The sequence below is a fragment of the Homalodisca vitripennis genome, chromosome 1 (genome assembly GCF_021130785.1).
Source record: "Homalodisca vitripennis isolate AUS2020 chromosome 1, UT_GWSS_2.1, whole genome shotgun sequence".
Classification (NCBI taxonomy): Eukaryota; Metazoa; Arthropoda; class Insecta; order Hemiptera; family Cicadellidae; genus Homalodisca; species Homalodisca vitripennis.
The window spans coordinates 20,274,524-20,292,290 of record NC_060207.1 but is presented as its reverse complement, the minus strand read 5'-3'; the positions used below and the strand labels follow the sequence as shown (position 1 = coordinate 20,292,290).

The 17,767-nt window shown below is 32.4% G+C and overlaps 1 protein-coding gene across 3 annotated transcripts in view; it reads right to left on the bottom strand.

Moving 5' to 3' along the window:
• LOC124357879 (cAMP-specific 3',5'-cyclic phosphodiesterase) overlaps positions 1-17,767 on the bottom strand; it is an 809,095-nt gene that overhangs the window by 548,130 nt on the left and 243,198 nt on the right. Inside the window, exon 1 of one of the 3 annotated variants that reach the window (XM_046810019.1) lies at positions 5,746-5,849. The exons of the other annotated variants lie outside the window; for them this stretch is intronic. Coding sequence (XP_046665975.1) covers positions 5,746-5,834 — 89 coding nt within the window. The 5' untranslated portion in view covers positions 5,835-5,849. Of the gene's footprint in view, positions 1-5,745; positions 5,850-17,767 lie in introns of those variants that run through there. 3 annotated transcript variants of the gene reach the window in all.

Here is a 17,767-nt window from a genome sequence, read left to right as displayed (position 1 = left end):
ACAGTGTCAGGTTTCAGACACTGCACTAAGAGGATGTTCAGTTGGAGCGCAACTCGACATTCACATTGAATCAACCCTTTCCACCACAGCGACGTTATTATGATATCAAATGAGATGAATTAATCAATATAGTTTATCAAATTTTTTTATTCTACTCGTATATTATAATTATTCTTAACCATAAAACGCTTAGAAAGTAACACACAGAGAAATATTTGTAACCTTTGGGAAAAATATTGAGGCTTCAACCATAAAACTTTGTTTAAATGTTATAAATTTGTGTTCACTGAGAAGAATCTCAACAATTCATCTATTTACCTACTTTCATTTTAATTTATTTTTTGACCAAATTTGGAAACACAAATATATAAATGTGTCGGCCTGAAACGATGGTTCTGGCCAAACATACATGTGTGTTACGATCATTCGTATGGTGTCGAAAAACTAGAGAGGTATTAATATACGCGATAAATAATTAGCGGTATTAAAATTTTTTAGATCAAGAACAGACCCAAATAATGTATTATATCAAAGGTTTAATTACGAAAAGTTGACCACTTGAATGAAGACTTTTCTTTCGATTCTATCTGAAAGTGTGCAAAGGTAATAGTTATTCCCGTATTATATGATAATATTCACGATTATACAAATGTGCTGATAGTACCTACAAAATTATATTTTTAACTTGACATATTTAACTATTGGTATTTATGGACATTTATGGAGTTTGGTTATTGCAAACGTTTCTGGTTTCCCCCCATTTTAAACTGTAATCTTTTTGTAGAAATCCTCCTAGAATTCCGAGTTGGGTAACCCCCATAATTTTAAATATAGCCAAATATATTGCCACAATTTTCGTAGAGGAAATTGTCTTTGTAACTAAGCTAATCAAACATATATTACGTTGTTGCTGTCTACCTGCCAGTGCCATATGTTATCACGCAATACTCATGAAATGTGCCAGTGAGGTCTGTTGTCTAGACAAATACAGCAATCACCCTAAATTATACAATATCTGGCAAGACATTTTGTAGACAATCAATGGTAAAATTATCAATTTAATGTTAAAAACTACCCAAATTGTAATACGGTCTCGTCACTGCTCGAGGATTCTAATGGAAACTTGATAATACCTATACAATCATATAATTTAGATAAGGCCTATAAGTGTTCTACACTTTAATACCTATTGATTAGACGACAGTACGAAAATAAAATATGGGAAATCGTAGAAATGGGTTATTAATGCTTTAAAATCATTTAAAATTAAAATAATATATATTACAATTTAAGATTAATCTGCACATTCCTTAACCTTTAGATGGAACAATAACGAAATAATCAAATCTTTTTAGTGTGTTTATATACATTAAAAAATGTATACATAATCTTAACCTTATATCCCTCGTAAGAAGCTCATTCATGTACAATGTAATAAATGTGTTATCCATTTAAGTATTTGGCTGCAGAGAGATTTTATCGATTATAAGAAATTTTGGATGACGAAACCATATTAAAATTAGTTGAGCTTTTTGTAATTTTACTGCAAAACATTGACTACGTCAAAAGTTTTTTTGTATTCATATTTATGTTTTGAATTATTTAACTTATAACATCAATTTTCAAAACTATTTAGCGCTAATGGACCTCACTTTTAAACTCGAGTAAAAATAATGTCTACTTAAATTTCCTAGTTTGTTTCCTTTTAGTTAAAGAAAAATCAACTTTTGAAACCTCACTTATCTCATAAGTTAAAAATATCTTAGGCCAACCATTGTAGGTTAACTTTATTTAGGCCTATTTTTTCACTTTAAGCTATACCTGTTTTCCTGTTGATAACATATATGACTTGAAAACCCCCAATTAAATAAAAATGTAAGTATGATCCAAGTTATTTTGGATGCACTACAATTTGTCAATAATAAAAAATATACATTAGTAAAGACAATTAGACAACAATCCAAATTATGAAATTAAGTAACAGGCTGAAAAATGTATAAGTACACAATTTATTATTATAGAAATTATTATTTACTTTGCTTCCAAAACTTACACTCATGGAGAGTCTAAGGAGACTATCTCATTAAAAAACATATCTATTAATCACAACGATGAATAATTTTTAATTAACACGCTATTCAACATAACAAAAGATTTGAGGATTGTTATAAACACAAAGCTATAAGCGAAATTACACCTTGTGAAAATAGCTCTCCTCATGATTTAAATTTAAGGAATAATGAATTGGCACACCAACTTATATTACAATCGAAACAACCATATTTGTTTTCCACTTGAATCCTTAGATTCTGATATACAAATTTACCTAAATTCAAAATTATATTATATTATGTTATTATTTTGTAATTAACTACTAATCAAAACTTGTTTACATGTCAAAATTGTATTTATATTTAGAAAGTTTACTATCAGGTGTTTCTTCTTTTGTTTGCTTATTTAATTCTGTGTATGTTTTACAAGTGTACTTGACACAGTTGTAATTACAACGAAATATTGTACATTAAACAATAGTAGTTTTTTTTTGAAACTGCTCTAAGAGACTATATATATATATATATATATATATATATATATATATATATATATATATATATACACATTTAGTAAGAAAGAAATGGGTAACTGAAATATTAAAAAGGGAACATTCTCAGCTCATAGCAAGCCTTAAACATGTAGATATGTTTCATATTTTTTATAAATAAGTAGGTCTATTAAGGGTGTTCACCTTAAATTATTTATGTTCCTTATAATAACAATTCTACATTTTATTAATGCTTACCATATTGTAAAGCATTTCCATGACTATCTACAAATTGGACACAATAATAGAATACGTGATGTAAAATGTGTTTAACGAACTATGTATAAAAATTAAACAATAGAAATACAGGTACACGAATTTAATTCATTCAATGTAAAACAGTTTCATGATATTACTAGTACTAGGCAATGATATAACTTGCAACTAGTGATGAGTTACTTTACTAGTTTGTTTTCAGAAGCTAGCAAATATTTGGCAAGAGAAATAACGCTAAATATCAAAATTAATTAGAGGTTGTTAAACACCTACAATAACCCTTAAACAGACAAAAAATTTATACTAGCTACTTTATACGTTTTTAAATAAAATATGCAGAAGCGGTGTCTTGAGAGCGCATTTCGAGCTGTAGGCTCAATCTAATGAGGAAATGCTGAACTAACTTGGCAGTCAATCGATACCAGGAAGCGATGCTACAGCTTGTTTGCTGTAGGAAGAACATTGCTCGTGCTGTTCCATGCCATTGCATGTTTAATAAATAAAGTATGTTACAAAAATCCATATAGTAGAAAACCAATAATAACTGTACTTAACCTTAACATAAATAAGTCAAGCTATTTAATGAATTCAAAGATAAAAAAGAACACAATTTAAAATTTTATTTCATAATCATTGAAGGCTTTATATTTTTCCTCTGCTTAACCCAACCCTAAACTTCAACCTATTCTAAAATCAACTTCAAGTTCAATGTCTTTGATGCACGGTTCAGCTAATTTCCAAGTTTATTGGTCGCCATTTTTTTGAATTTCTAAAGCTCTGGTTACTGGTACTCAAGTTGCTTAGTCTCATATGCTCAACAACTGAATTCACAACAATAAACAATCCTTGGGTTTTTAATCCACTATATTAATGCTACTCGCTATAGCTAGTGTTTCCAACTCTTTAGAGTTTGAAACAGATTTACTCAACATTACTATAGCTTGAATACCTACATCATCGGATTCTTGCTATCCTCAATTTATCATATCACAAGTTTGTGTATTCCAATCTGTAAATATCCCATGGATGTAAATTTCAAGGGTTCATATTCCTGTGCCTTAATTTACTATGTGCCCAGGTCTCTTATGGCCTCTACGTCCAATTTGTTGCATTATGTATACCTAGCTTTTAAGAGTTACTGCAATCCTGCATCATAGCTACTCACTTTACAAATGCTCTCCCTCACAGATACCACACTTGCAACACGAATTTAACCACGAATTGAACTTAGCTTGCCATACATGTGAAATTCCGTTATTTCTTTGCCTTACGATTTCTCGAAATACCTAAGAATTGTGGATAACCCTTCTTTATTATTTCAAGATGTAATACCTAAGATTTCCCTACCACGGAGTCTCATCTAAGCACCGAAGTTTAGGTTCCTACCTTGTTTCCCTTACTACCTGTAGGTCTTGGCGTTTGAAATATATTCTATATACTCCGCCAAAGACCCGTATATTTTTAAATATAGGATATTTTTGCGATGTCTGGCAAATCTACTAAATAAAAAGACTGTCTAGTGCGACCATGAATTTAATCATGTTTGATTGTGTTGATTGATTAATTCAGTCATCACTATATCTGCCGGATTATCAATGACTCTGGAACTGACGTATGATGCTTACTTACAACACAACCTGAAAATGAGATTGTGGTCTGTTATTGGTATTCAGGTGAATCAAATGTAATCAAAGTGACAAATTAGAATTCAATCATACTGGGTTTTCTTATTTTTAGAAGTTAGTACGATTGGATAGGCGTGCACGAAATGTGTTAATCTATGAACCATATCAATATTCACGTTATTTCTCACTGCATCCTCCTAAATCTGGACTAGCGTATAAACTAGTTAACCAAAGCTTAAAATAATGTCACTCCAGTTTACGGATGATCGTCAAAATAACTCCAAATCCAAGTCATATTGGTATTGGTCTAAAATCTTATTTAGAACACGAATACCAGGGAAGCAATTTCTAAGACATCGACAGATATAATTGTTTATTTATAGGAATTACTCTAGTTTATTAAACGATATGGTAGTTGAAGAACAGCAACGTTATTTACAACAGTGACCGGAGTAGAAATAAACACTGAAGTAGGTGAATGTGAGTAATCCTAAAGCCATCTTACTGCGTTCCTACGATCACGAACAATCGATAGAATTGAACCAACAAACGTACTTGCTATATACTTAATTTGGAGGGGTTGATCAGAAATGGTTTCGATGTACACTGATGTACAGATAAATGATTATATTTAGGTATAAGTTTTCCCACTCATTCATAACAACTGGCCTCAAATGATGCGCGACGGCTGATATCGAGGTTTAATCCCAGGTTTCAGCCACTGAATTTGAGGGTCAAATACAATTAATTTCTGTAAAAAGTGCAAAAAAACTATTTATAAATAATGTTTAAGCTGTAGTAAGGTGAACCATGAAACAAGCAAAATAGTAAAGAATTAAATCAAACATTGTCAAGTTTGATTTATTTTTAATTGATTGTGTCATCCTTGATAATTTTGAACAGAACATCCACAGTTCGTAAAGGCTAAAATCTCTTACTTATTTCTGAAGAAAATGAAGGAGTACAGTATTATATAGGCCTCAAAGTATTTAAACTTTTTTGTTTTTTACAAGGGACTTCAGCAGTGTACATAAGTTACGTATTGATTCCTAGAGATACATTATATCATTTACATTAAATTATAAAAACACATTAGTTAACTGGTTGCATACTGATATCAAGATATATATTAAATATTGTGTTACGTTAATTGCAAACAGAAATTTGTCAATTTCAACAAAGATGCCGTTTCTTGAAAACAATCGTTAGGTATAATCAACTGATAGAACACTTTCTCAACTTACACTACTGTTCTTATAAAACACACAAATTGATAATATTATGATATTACGAATACAGTACCGTTGTACGCTGCGAAGGTTGGGGCTGCAAGGGCAGCAAGTGCTCCCATCACGCTTCCGCTTCCGGCGAATGCACCAATCCTGCCCCATCCCGCCACATTTGTCCCTTCATGCAGAGGTGATGACGACATCGATCACGTGACATGGAGTCTTCATCACGAGCACATTGGGGCACAAGGCATGGGACTACTACTGCAGTTCTACCGAGCACTTCGGGACATTGAGTCTCCCGACCCCGGGGACCCTCGAGCTCAAGCTTTCAGTGTTCGGGCTACAAGTGAATGCGTCGCATATTGGGATCACTGTGTGGGGTTCATCTAAATCTAGGCATGAATAAAATATGTATTTTAGTCTTGCCAATATAATTTGGAATCCTACCATTCTAGACAGAGTTTTAGTTTTGAGTTAAAACCCAGATCACTAGAAAACCCAAATTATTAAAAAAATATTCTTTGCATATATATAGTATATTATTTATGTATTTTACTAGAACATAATTTAGCTATAAAATTAATTATCGTTAAAGGATCAAACTAATAGAACATATGTTTACAAATGAATGGAACGAGTGCATAGGTTTGTACAACCCGTCTGATTTGAGGTTAAGAATGCCGGAAGTGTCCTGGATAGGGATAACAAAAACGAGAATAAGAGGTCACGGCCAAGTGTACTAGGAATAGTTCCTGAAGAGTTCATAAAAGGGTTTTGAGCATCGCGCAATTTTGTTGAAAGTCGATTACAAATAACTTACGTGTCTTTAAAATAGTATTAAAATAATCATTATATTTTGGTTTCAAAAATAATAACACTGGAAATACAAATACCAGCATGATAAAAATATGTTGTTTATATTTATTTAAAAATAGATCACGAAAGTTTACCTTTTAAAATTATTTTTACCAGAAGTTTGGTATAAAGAAAGCCCCTGCAATGATAATTAATTGAGGTGTTACAGATGATTTGATGCTAATTGATCTTTTAATCAGGGATCAAATATATCCCGGACATTTATTGAACAGTAATCCTAGATGAGAGAGAATGGACTGGAACGTAATTATTTTCAACGCATTAAATACTAAATAATGTTGAATAATTATATGATCCAGCTCGAGTGTCATGAATCGATAATTATGAATAATCCTGGTGCGATTCGAGGGCGTATTTATCAAGTAATAAAATGCACAGCAACAGCAACATAAACACTACAATCAGATCGGCAATACCAACCTCACACACAGAAATCCCTGCTCGCCACCACTCACTCTGCCCTTTTAAATAATCAATAGACTAAATATGACACGTCTCACTCACTAAACAGAAATTTAAACTAGGATTTCACATAAAAATTGCATTGAACCGAAGTATAACCCCTATTTTGCTTGAGTTCGCCCGGGAGGTGGTGTTCAGCGCGGCCTAGCGCCCGTGGCCGGCACTACGTTGATGCTACACCCGCCATCTTGGATGCTGTCGAGGGGTGTGGGGGTGGTGACTATGACGTAAGAGCGATGTCAGCTTCTTTGCTAAGCCTCTCAACCCCCTTTTTCATTAAAAATATGCGGTCTAGTCAGTAGAACCAGCCGGCGGGTGAGAACGAGATGTGCGGTGAGGTCGATACAACACGTACTCACACACGCACTCACACACGCACTCACACACACCTCTCCCTGCCCTCGCCGACTCTTGGTGACCTACAATGTGTCTGACTGACACTGGGCACCACTCGTGACGTCATCACGCTCCTACTCTGACACGTACTTACACCGGCCATTATTTCCGAGAAAAGTGTTTTGTGAAATAATTGCAACGTTAGGCACACCTCAATTTTAAGCACGTACAAAGTCAAGAATAAGTTACGTACAAATAACAAAATTCTGTACCATTTATGAAACAGTTAAAACATATTACACACTAATTCAATGCCAATTAACACATAAACTATGTAAACCACCTGCCTGTTAGAGGGAGATTAAACTTTGGGAGTTAGAAGAATTCCCAAAAAAGAATTAGATTTCCCTTAGTGACATTATTGTTTTAAGCAGTCAACTGTTAAGTCAACGATGAAAATTTATTATAAATTAAAGAAATATCAAGTTAACAGTAAACTATACAAAGTGTTGCGTAACAGACTTGCACCCATATTTTCTCGTCTATTGGTCATTTTACTAGGGTACGTTTGTTACTATGTCACATATAAATACCATATTATGATTGTATACAGTTTGTAAATTTATTTAATCTGAGATTGTTTAGTTTCCATCATGGTTACGCATAATATCAGTATCAAAAATATACGCTAAAGCTCAGCCAAACTAGATATTACTTATATACAATTTAAGTTTCAATATAAACTCAGGCCTGTAGGTAAATTTGTTCTAAAGACATCGTGCGGAAAGATATACAGAAATAAATTTTCCTAGCCCCTTCAACGACAGACTTCGCTTGCACTCAGCTAATGATACGTATATGATAAATCCTCCCACGTTATAAATATGCCGTTATAAACATATATTATGGAAAATTTCAAAGTTAGGTTATGTTAAAAACTACAAATAGTTTATTCTATTCAACATTCTTAAAACAAATAGTAAGTTAAACCAAAAATAAAGATTATTATTTTACATTGCTCGAACTGCACGTAATATTTAAGAGGAATTTAAAGCAAGAGATGCAAGATTAACGACGAGCTGACGAGCAGCTGAGTTTGATATGCTGACGACTCATCGTTAACCGTAGTTGTGACAACAAGTTCAGTGATTGATGGCTTCACATTTACTCAAGAAACTACGCGTCCCCCGCTCAGATACCAGTTCACACTACGCTAATTATACATTCTGTACCTTATCTTAGTAATGTAAAGCAAGAGGATGCAAGATATACGACGAGCTGACAAGCAGCTGAGTCTGAGATGCAGACGACCCATTTTTAACGTACTTGTGACAACAAGTTCAATGATTCATGGCTTGACATTTACTACAGAAACTACGCGTCCTCCGCTGAGATACCAGTTCATACTACGCTAATAATACATTCTGTACCTTATCTAAGTAATGTAAAGCCAGAGGATGCAAGATTAACGACATGCCGACGAGCAGCTGAGTCTGAGATGTTGACGACTCTTAGTTAACCGTAGTTGTGACAAGTGCAATAATTGATGGCTTCTCATTTACTCAAGAAACTGCGCGCCCTCCGCTTAGATACTAGTTTATAGTATGCTAGTTATTTATTCTGTACCTATCTTAGTAATTTAAAGCCAGAGGATGCAAGGTATATGACGAGCTGACGAGCAGCTGAGTTTGAGATGTTGCATGACTCAAGGTTAACCGTAGTTGTGACATAAAATTCAGTGATTGATGGCTTCACATTTACTCAAGAAACTGCGCGTCCTCCGCTTAGATACCAGTTTATAGTATGCAAATTATTTATTCTGTACCTATCTTAGTAATGTAAAGCCAGAGGATGCAAGATATATGACGAGCTGACGAGCAGCTGAGTTTGAGATGTTGCATGACTCAAGGTTAACCGTAGTTGTGACATAAAATTCAGTGATTGATGGCTTCACATTTACTCAAGAAACTGCGCGTCCTCCGCTTAGATACCAGTTTATAGTAGGCAAATTATTTATTCTGTACCTATCTTAGTAATGTAAAGCCAGAGGATGCAAGATATATGACGAGCTGACGAGCAGCTGAGTTTGAGATGTTGCATGACTCAAGGTTAACCGTAGTTGTGACATAAAATTCAGTGATTGATGGCTTCACATTTTCTCAAGAAACTACGCGTCCTCCGCTGAGATACCAGTTCACACTATGGTAATTATACATTCCGTACCTTATCTTAGTAATGTAAGGCCAGAGGATGCAAGACCAACGACGAGCTAACAACCAGCTGAGTCTGAGATGCAGACGACTCATTTTAACGTACTTGTGACAACAAGTTCAGTGATTGATGGCTTCAAATTCAAATTTAAATGACTTTATTTGTATTATATATACAAAAGGGCATATATAATATAATTACTAAAAATGCTTGACATTTACTACAGAAACTACGCGGCCCCCGCTGAGATACCAGTTCATGCTACGCTAATTATACATTCTGTACCTTATCTAAGTAATGTAAAGCCAGAGGATGCAAGATATACGACGAGCTGACGAGCAGCTGAGTTTGAGATGTTGAACAACTCAAGGTTAACCGTAGTTAAGACAAAAAGTTTAGTGATTGATGGCTTCACATTTCGTCCAGACACTACGCATAGCCCACAAAGATACCAGTTATTACTATGCTAATTATATATACAGTAGCTTGGTTTAATAAATTGTACCGTGATGGGACCGTAGGCTAAAGAGTTGGACTATTTTGTAAGGGTCCGCTACTATAAATAGCAGGTTTTTCAATCTTTAGTCTCTTTATGGATTTATTGTATTTTTCACTTTGAGAATTGCTTGAAGCCGAAATATAGGGCAGGATGACTTTATAAATTATCTCATGAATATCAGTGATAATTTCAAATTACAAGCATACAATAAGGAAAGATAAATTGATTGCATGCATTTGTAATCATTGTGATAAAAACACAATGCAACATTTGGAAATGGGTATCTGGTATCTTTTTCCTTTATCACGTACCTTTTTGTTGCCAATTTCGACTTTATTATGTTCATAAACTTTTTTGAAGGTTTTAAATTTTTACTTGCTTATAATGAATTTTTAGAATTGAATACATAAAGAAGAGGGGAGATAAGCAACTCACATGTGTTTGCTGTTGTAGTATATAAGTATAACACGTGTCCTTCATAATCCTGTTGTTTGTTCAAAGCTAATATTGATGTTACATTGAGAGCATAAAACAAAAAAGAGAATTAAAGCAAATAAATTAATAAATTAAATTCAATGTAATGTTATAAATTTGTATGTTATGTTTTAACTGAAGCCTAAAACAGATTGCGGGAGTTATTTTAGGTTAGGATCGTTGAACTGTTCATTTAAGCTCCTCTCACCTTAAAAAGAATATCTTTGTATTATTTTTAAAGTTTTGTAAGTACTATCACAAAACACCAACTAGACATTATGCCTCAGATGTATTTAATTATGGGGCTCATTTTATTACGAACAACTCAATCTAAATGATTAAAGTTCTTTTGTAAAACTTAACAAACAGAATGACGTCTTTTCAGTGATTTGATTCTTATTGTCCCAAGCAAAATTTTAAAAAGAGATATCACTCTTAAGTTCCTCATGGTTGTGTCCTAAAATATTATTTTGTATCAAATCATAACAATAATCTCGCTTATTCTGCTGAGAAATGCTGTTAAAATGTAAGAAGTAACAAATACAGTATATACATGTACAGAAGTATATACATGATCACAAATAAAAATCAGTATAACATCTGCTCATGATGCTCGCATACGGTTGATATCATGTTTCATATAATTTTGCATAAGGATCAATATTTTCTGTAGCGCTATCGTTCAAATCTCTAGCACTGAAATATAATACCAGGTGTCTTAAAATTCCCCCACACCTCCCCCCATATTAACTTATGAATAAAGATGGAGTGATTCACTTTGGGGAATGTTTATATAACCAACTAAAGTTACGCATCTATTATATTTACGTATTAAATATAATAGATATTAAACCACATTCACACCTCTGTGGTAATTTTATAAAATGTACACACACTTTTGTAATGTTGAATTGGTGCCTCATTCCTTAAATATTGTAATGTGGTGGACGTTAGGATCTCTTTACGATTTATTTTATATTTTAAGGGGTTTATTTCTATGACATTGTTATTTAATTAACGATATTAAACATCTTTAAGGGAAAACGGTCCAAACCCGTTTACAAATATTTATCTTCCTCTCCGGGAATCGAACTAATGACATCTCGGCCAGAGAGCCGCAGCCACTACGCTACGGTGAAGGTCGTACACAAATTCCACTTAAAGGAGAAAAATGAATATTTTCAAAGTATATAAACAATGAAAAAAATGTTATTATAATACTTTTTCCTCATTCCTTTCATAAGCGTAGTAGAGCAAAACTGGAATGTGTGCGAGAATTTCAGTTTATGGAAAAATCCATTTTTAACCCTAGAACCGGAAAATTTGTAATTTACGACTCATTTTTCCCCATCGTGAGTTTCATATAACATGCATCCTGAACTTGCATATTAAAATTTGAGTGTTGTTGTAGTATAACTTGTTTGTTAACTCTTAAACTCTATTATTATAGCCATCATGCAATAATAAATGCCTTGTAGAGGATAAAATAAACATAAATCGAGTGTGTTTTTAAATAGCAAAGACAAAAGATGCAAAGCGTGTTTTGGGCCTGGTACACTTATATAAGAAAATCACTTGCCCCTGTCAATTACCACCCAAGCAAACCATCGTTAATTTAAGGTGGGTCTACCCTTTGGTTTTACTAGTGAATCTCATAAGGGTACACCAGACCCGAAAATCTCTAACGTCAGGCGCGGGAATCGAACCCGCGATTCCAAGACTAACTCCCGCGTTCGAGGGTAGCACCTTACGGTGAACGGACTATAGGTCTACGTCGTAAAACTGTCGAGGCAATTTCTTATCTACTTCTTAAGAAGCGGAAACTTTGCCCAAGGGCTCAGTCTGGGACCCACTGTCCAACTCACGGGTTTCTTTTGACGAGGGGTTGGCAAGGGATCGTACTCATGCGGATGTTTCTAGATCTAAAAGTGTGAGAGGGAATAATAATAATCAAATACCTGTAAGCAGAAATGTCAAATTCAGTACTGTACCAGAATAATGCACATGTTGTGCTTCAATAGTTAATATACAACCCTTCTCCATACAAGACGTTAAAGATATCCACTTCTTCAATCAGAACTACACGCACTTTATTTTAAATACTAGATACTAATATACTACTTATTATGAAATCTATATTATACGCAATGTATAAATTACAAATTGTACAGTAGACTACCGCCTTTTTACTAAAATGATTGTCAGGATCCATTGTTAGTACGGCTGAACAATTTCTATGACTTACAATTTTGTCAACACTCGTGGCTGTAAAGTGCCAATACAATTATAAAATTGTAATTTAATTGTACCTATAACAAATCTTACTATGTTTAATTTGACAATTCTAATATTCAGTTTTTTCCAAAAACACAAAATTGAAAATATTAATTATTGGTTTGGGTTTGTAATAATTGGCTAATATTATTAATATTATTATGCAGTAAACTCTTGTTTGATTAGTTCTAACAAAACAAAACAAATAACATTTTGAACAAACACTCTATAGCTCTTAAACTAATAGGCTAATACAAATATACAATCTATTGTTCAAAAAAGCATGGTCTAAACTGAGACAAAATTGTAATTCAACATATTTAGAATTTTTGTTGTTTAATACGATTTCTGAATCGCATGTGGTTTATATCATATTTCATATAACTTTTAATAAGGATCCAACATTTTCTGCAGCACTATCGTTCAAATTTATAGCACTGAACTATGTAATACCAGGTGTATTTAAAGTTACTTTTCTCTCCCCCCCCTATTAATTTTCTTATTAATAATAAAGATGGAGTGATTCATTTCGGAGAATGTTTATATGACCAACTAGGAGTTTTTGATGTATGAAAATTGTCCACTGCCCTTACCGAAATTGGGGGTATTTTGGGGATAAGTCATCATTTTTAAATAGCAAGTGATATCTCATTTTAACGATATTATGTGAAGAAGAAGACTGGCGCAAAATTGAGTTCTCTAATGTTACCCTATCAAATTTTGTAGCCAATTCAAGTTCGAATTATTTTATAAGACCCCGACAGTTTAAAGTTACAATTAAAGTTATTGTAAAGCAGATAAAACATTCAATTACTAGTTATTTTGAGAACTTACAACATGAAATCATCAACAACCATGATTAATATAGCATATATTAGGGTTTGTTTAGTCTAACTAAAGCTCGTTAGGAAGTTCTGGGAATAGGATAGCTGGTTTTGCTATGCCATTTCTTATTGGTTAACAGTTAATATGTGAGAGACATTCAGTCCTGGTACTGTGTCAATGTATACCTAATACTCAAAAATGTAATGTAAATACAAAATTTTAGGTACAAATATTACAATAAAAATTGTTAATATTGCGGTTTTGTAATTTTAATAAACATAGTGATAATTAGCTAATTTGTGGAAATAAATTTTTGCCTTTTCGCCCAAGCGCCACTATTTATGGTAATAAAATAGATTAGTTTTGTAGAAGTAACTATTAAAATAATTTGATACAAATATAAATGTGACATATAAGATGTAAACTAAATGATTGCATGGATAGCAATAAAATAATAAATTATCCATTGCAGGTACGTTCAAGGATTGAAATCTATCCTTTTCGTCAGTAGGGGGGAGGTATTAATAAGATGGATCTCAATCCTCTAAACGTTGTGTTAAGGATAGATTTCCCAATCCTAATACCTTAAATAGTGGCACTTGGCCTACGAACCAAAAATAAACGAAACTTATCTATCAACAGAGACATACTTAGCTTATATATTCCGAGTACAAGCGTATATTAGTACTACAATGTCTTTTAAGGGTAAAATTATATTACAAATTTAGTTTGTAATAGAAATATAATACAATTAGAGAAATATTATAATTAATGTTATTGACAACCATCCCTATGTTCATTGAAATAAAAAAAAACTTGCAGTATAAACATTTTCAAATAGTTATAAAAACTAATGATGATATCATATTAGAAATTCTTATATTTTCATTTAAATGGACGATTAATTATAATTTATGGACTAAAATTTAACTGTATAGAAACACTACAATAACCTAAAAGTAAAGACTTCACGTTTAGCGCAGTTTGGAAGAGAATATATTTTTCCGCCGATATTTTTATTAATTGAGGGAATTGCAGTTTATAGAAATTTGATAAATGTGTATAATTGTGTTCTAGCACCGAAAGTCAACATAGGCGAAGTAAATAAAGGGATTAAAATCAATTAAATATTTATAACCTAAAATGGCGTTAAACACCATTAGTAATATATAAACTATTTTGTATTGGATCAATATTAGGTGCTAGATAATTGTATAATTACGCTGCAGTAAATTTTATATTCCCATTCAAAGATGAACTTTAATTCATAATCTTAGAAACCTCACTATTCAGAGATGAAAATAAATACCTGTAAACCTTATACTATACAAAGCTTCTGTGTAAGATACTGTGTAATTGATGTCCGCGATTTTGCTATGACATGTTTAATAATCCTGTTCTAATCTAAGTGTAAATGTCGAGTTAAGCTCTATTTTAACTTTCACTTAGTGCAGGGTCTGAAATCTTGTTTTTGGAGTTTATGTGTCAAAGCGATGTAAAGATTCAAGGTTTTTTTCAGACAGATGTGGGCTCCAGATTCCAGGAATAAAGTCTGTGACTGTGGTCATATTTCCGATGCTGGACTAAGGGAAGGTGAAATGGAACTGAACTTAACATCAGCATTGAATAAACCCTTTCCACAATAGCTACTCCAATCAAAGTAGCAAACCATAACAGTTAATAAAATTCGAAGTTAATAAATGGCTACACGAAACTAATTACATATTTCACAAAATGTACGATCTAAAAATATGTATCAATATATTATAAGTAAAAAGCACAATATTTAAATGCACTAGAATAATTACTTTTTAGTGAACGATGCTTTGATATGCTCACTTTAATATTACGTGGTGTGTTATATGAGTGCATTCATTTATAATAATGAGGGAAATCTAAATAAAGGATTTACTCAGAAAACGATGCCCTTTTATATTCATTATTACAACACTACTAACAAGTATGTATACGGCACAGAAGTAAGGAATAAGTTAGGTAATAAAATAATACATAATGAACAATAATTGATCTTGTCGTATGTAGCGTTTTTAAAGCTACATTGATTTATTTTTTTTATTAAAACTTAAATTAAAAAAAAATTTTGGGATCGAAATATTGGGACTTAATTTTAGATTAGATTGTGAAATGTCAGAGTAAAAACGAACACGTAATCCTTTGGCAAGTTAGTACTGGTAGTTTTAAATTGTTAGGAAGGCAGGTTGACTCCCTTGAATTGATTAGAACTTGTCTTGTTGCGAGTATTGTTCTCTTGGTTTGATACAGCTGGACCAATGAAAGAGCACCACGGATGTCCTGCAAAGTTGATTGGAAAGGGAAGTATTTAAGCGCCCGCTCATAATTTTCGCTCTTCTTTTGGTTTTTTCGTGAGTAAAGTTAATTGCAGTGCGCCGTATTTCTTAAAATTTTTCGCGAGTCGTTTTGAGGTAAGCACCAAATTTATTGTACGTTTTATTGAAATAGTCATCCTGATCTGATTTTAAATTAAAACTGAACTACAGAATACAGATCACAATACGTCTGCATAATCAACCACCTACTTAGGTTAGTTATTTACCTGAAGAAGAGATTAGATTGCAGATCTCGAAACGTAGTGTTACTGATTTGTTTGTTTAACTTAAAGATGGAAAATGTCCGGAAAAACTCATGTTTCCTTCACAATCCTTCAATCGTCAAAAATAAATTTCAAACAAAGAACCCTTATATATGTAATAATTTATGTAATATTAATAATACTTTTAGTTGAAAATAATGATGTTTCACCTGACCAACGAAAATCTGTTTCTTTTTACTTCGTGGAAAAGTGTAAGGGTTTCTAATCTACATTACTTATTTCTGAAAAGTAAATAATGTTTTTAGATAGCGTACGGACGTGATGATAATATTATGATAATGCTAGATTGGACTTCCTCCTTATTTAGGTATAGAATAACAGTTTTATATTTTCAACTTTAACTAATTTCGCATCCTTCAAGTATACAAGAGTTAATAGACGACGTGATTTTCAATCCTATAATATACGAGCCGTAAATGTTCCTTACAAAAATAAATATTTGCGCACGATATGAGTTAAAGATACTTATTATCTTAAGGAAATCTGGGCCATTAATCTTGGAATACAGGTCGCACGTAGGCTGAATCTTTTCCTTCTATTCCAAGCCAATATCTTATATATTTTATATTACATACCGTATTGAGTTTGAGTTCACCCTCATAGGCTGTTTTGGATTCTATGATCATACTTCCAATATAATTAAATGCACATATATTGATACCGGTTTTCGTCCATCCAATACTTTACAGAAGATAGAATGATTAAAAATTTGTAACACAAGAAAATATCTGTGCTGATTCTTTGTTATCATCGAATATAATAATTTAATCTTCTTGAATATACTTTTGGCCCCATAGTTATGAATGGTAGTTACTAGACTCTCATCATTTAGTTTTTTAATCAAGTAAGACAATTTTAGGAATGTTCAATTAAATATATAAGTTTTTAATTGTTAATGTACATGTTTATAATATTAATACCTTCATATGATTGGACAATTTATAAAGATATACAAATGGTACATTAAATTGCATGTTATGTAATACTATTCTTGTGTTCACACCAATGTCTGATGCAGATAGAGGTAACTATTTAGTAACACAAAAATTATAAAGATTCCAATACTGACTTATAGTAAACTTAAGTTATAATTTGAGTACAAATATGTTGTATCATTGATTATTTCTCTAATACTAGAATGTTACTCGTTAAGAATTATGGAAAGAACAAAAGGACAGCAAAATTAAATAAGGAATATGTTTAAGTAACAAGAAACAAGTTTATTTTAATGTGACTGTAAACTGAGATATTCTACTATACGTCTTTCCTATACATATTACAAGTTATTATTTTTATTTCACTGCTTTCTATTCGAAAAGGGACAGTTGAGACATTAGTGTATAATTATTTCGATGATTAAGAAATATAACAGTAATTTATATATTCAGACATTTTGTCAATTGAAGGTTATAAAAGTCGTGTTTGGTGCTTCCGGCTTGTGGAAGAATACTTTTAAAGTGACCGTGCTCGCTTAAGGGGTGCGAAAAGTACCGTTGGAATAGT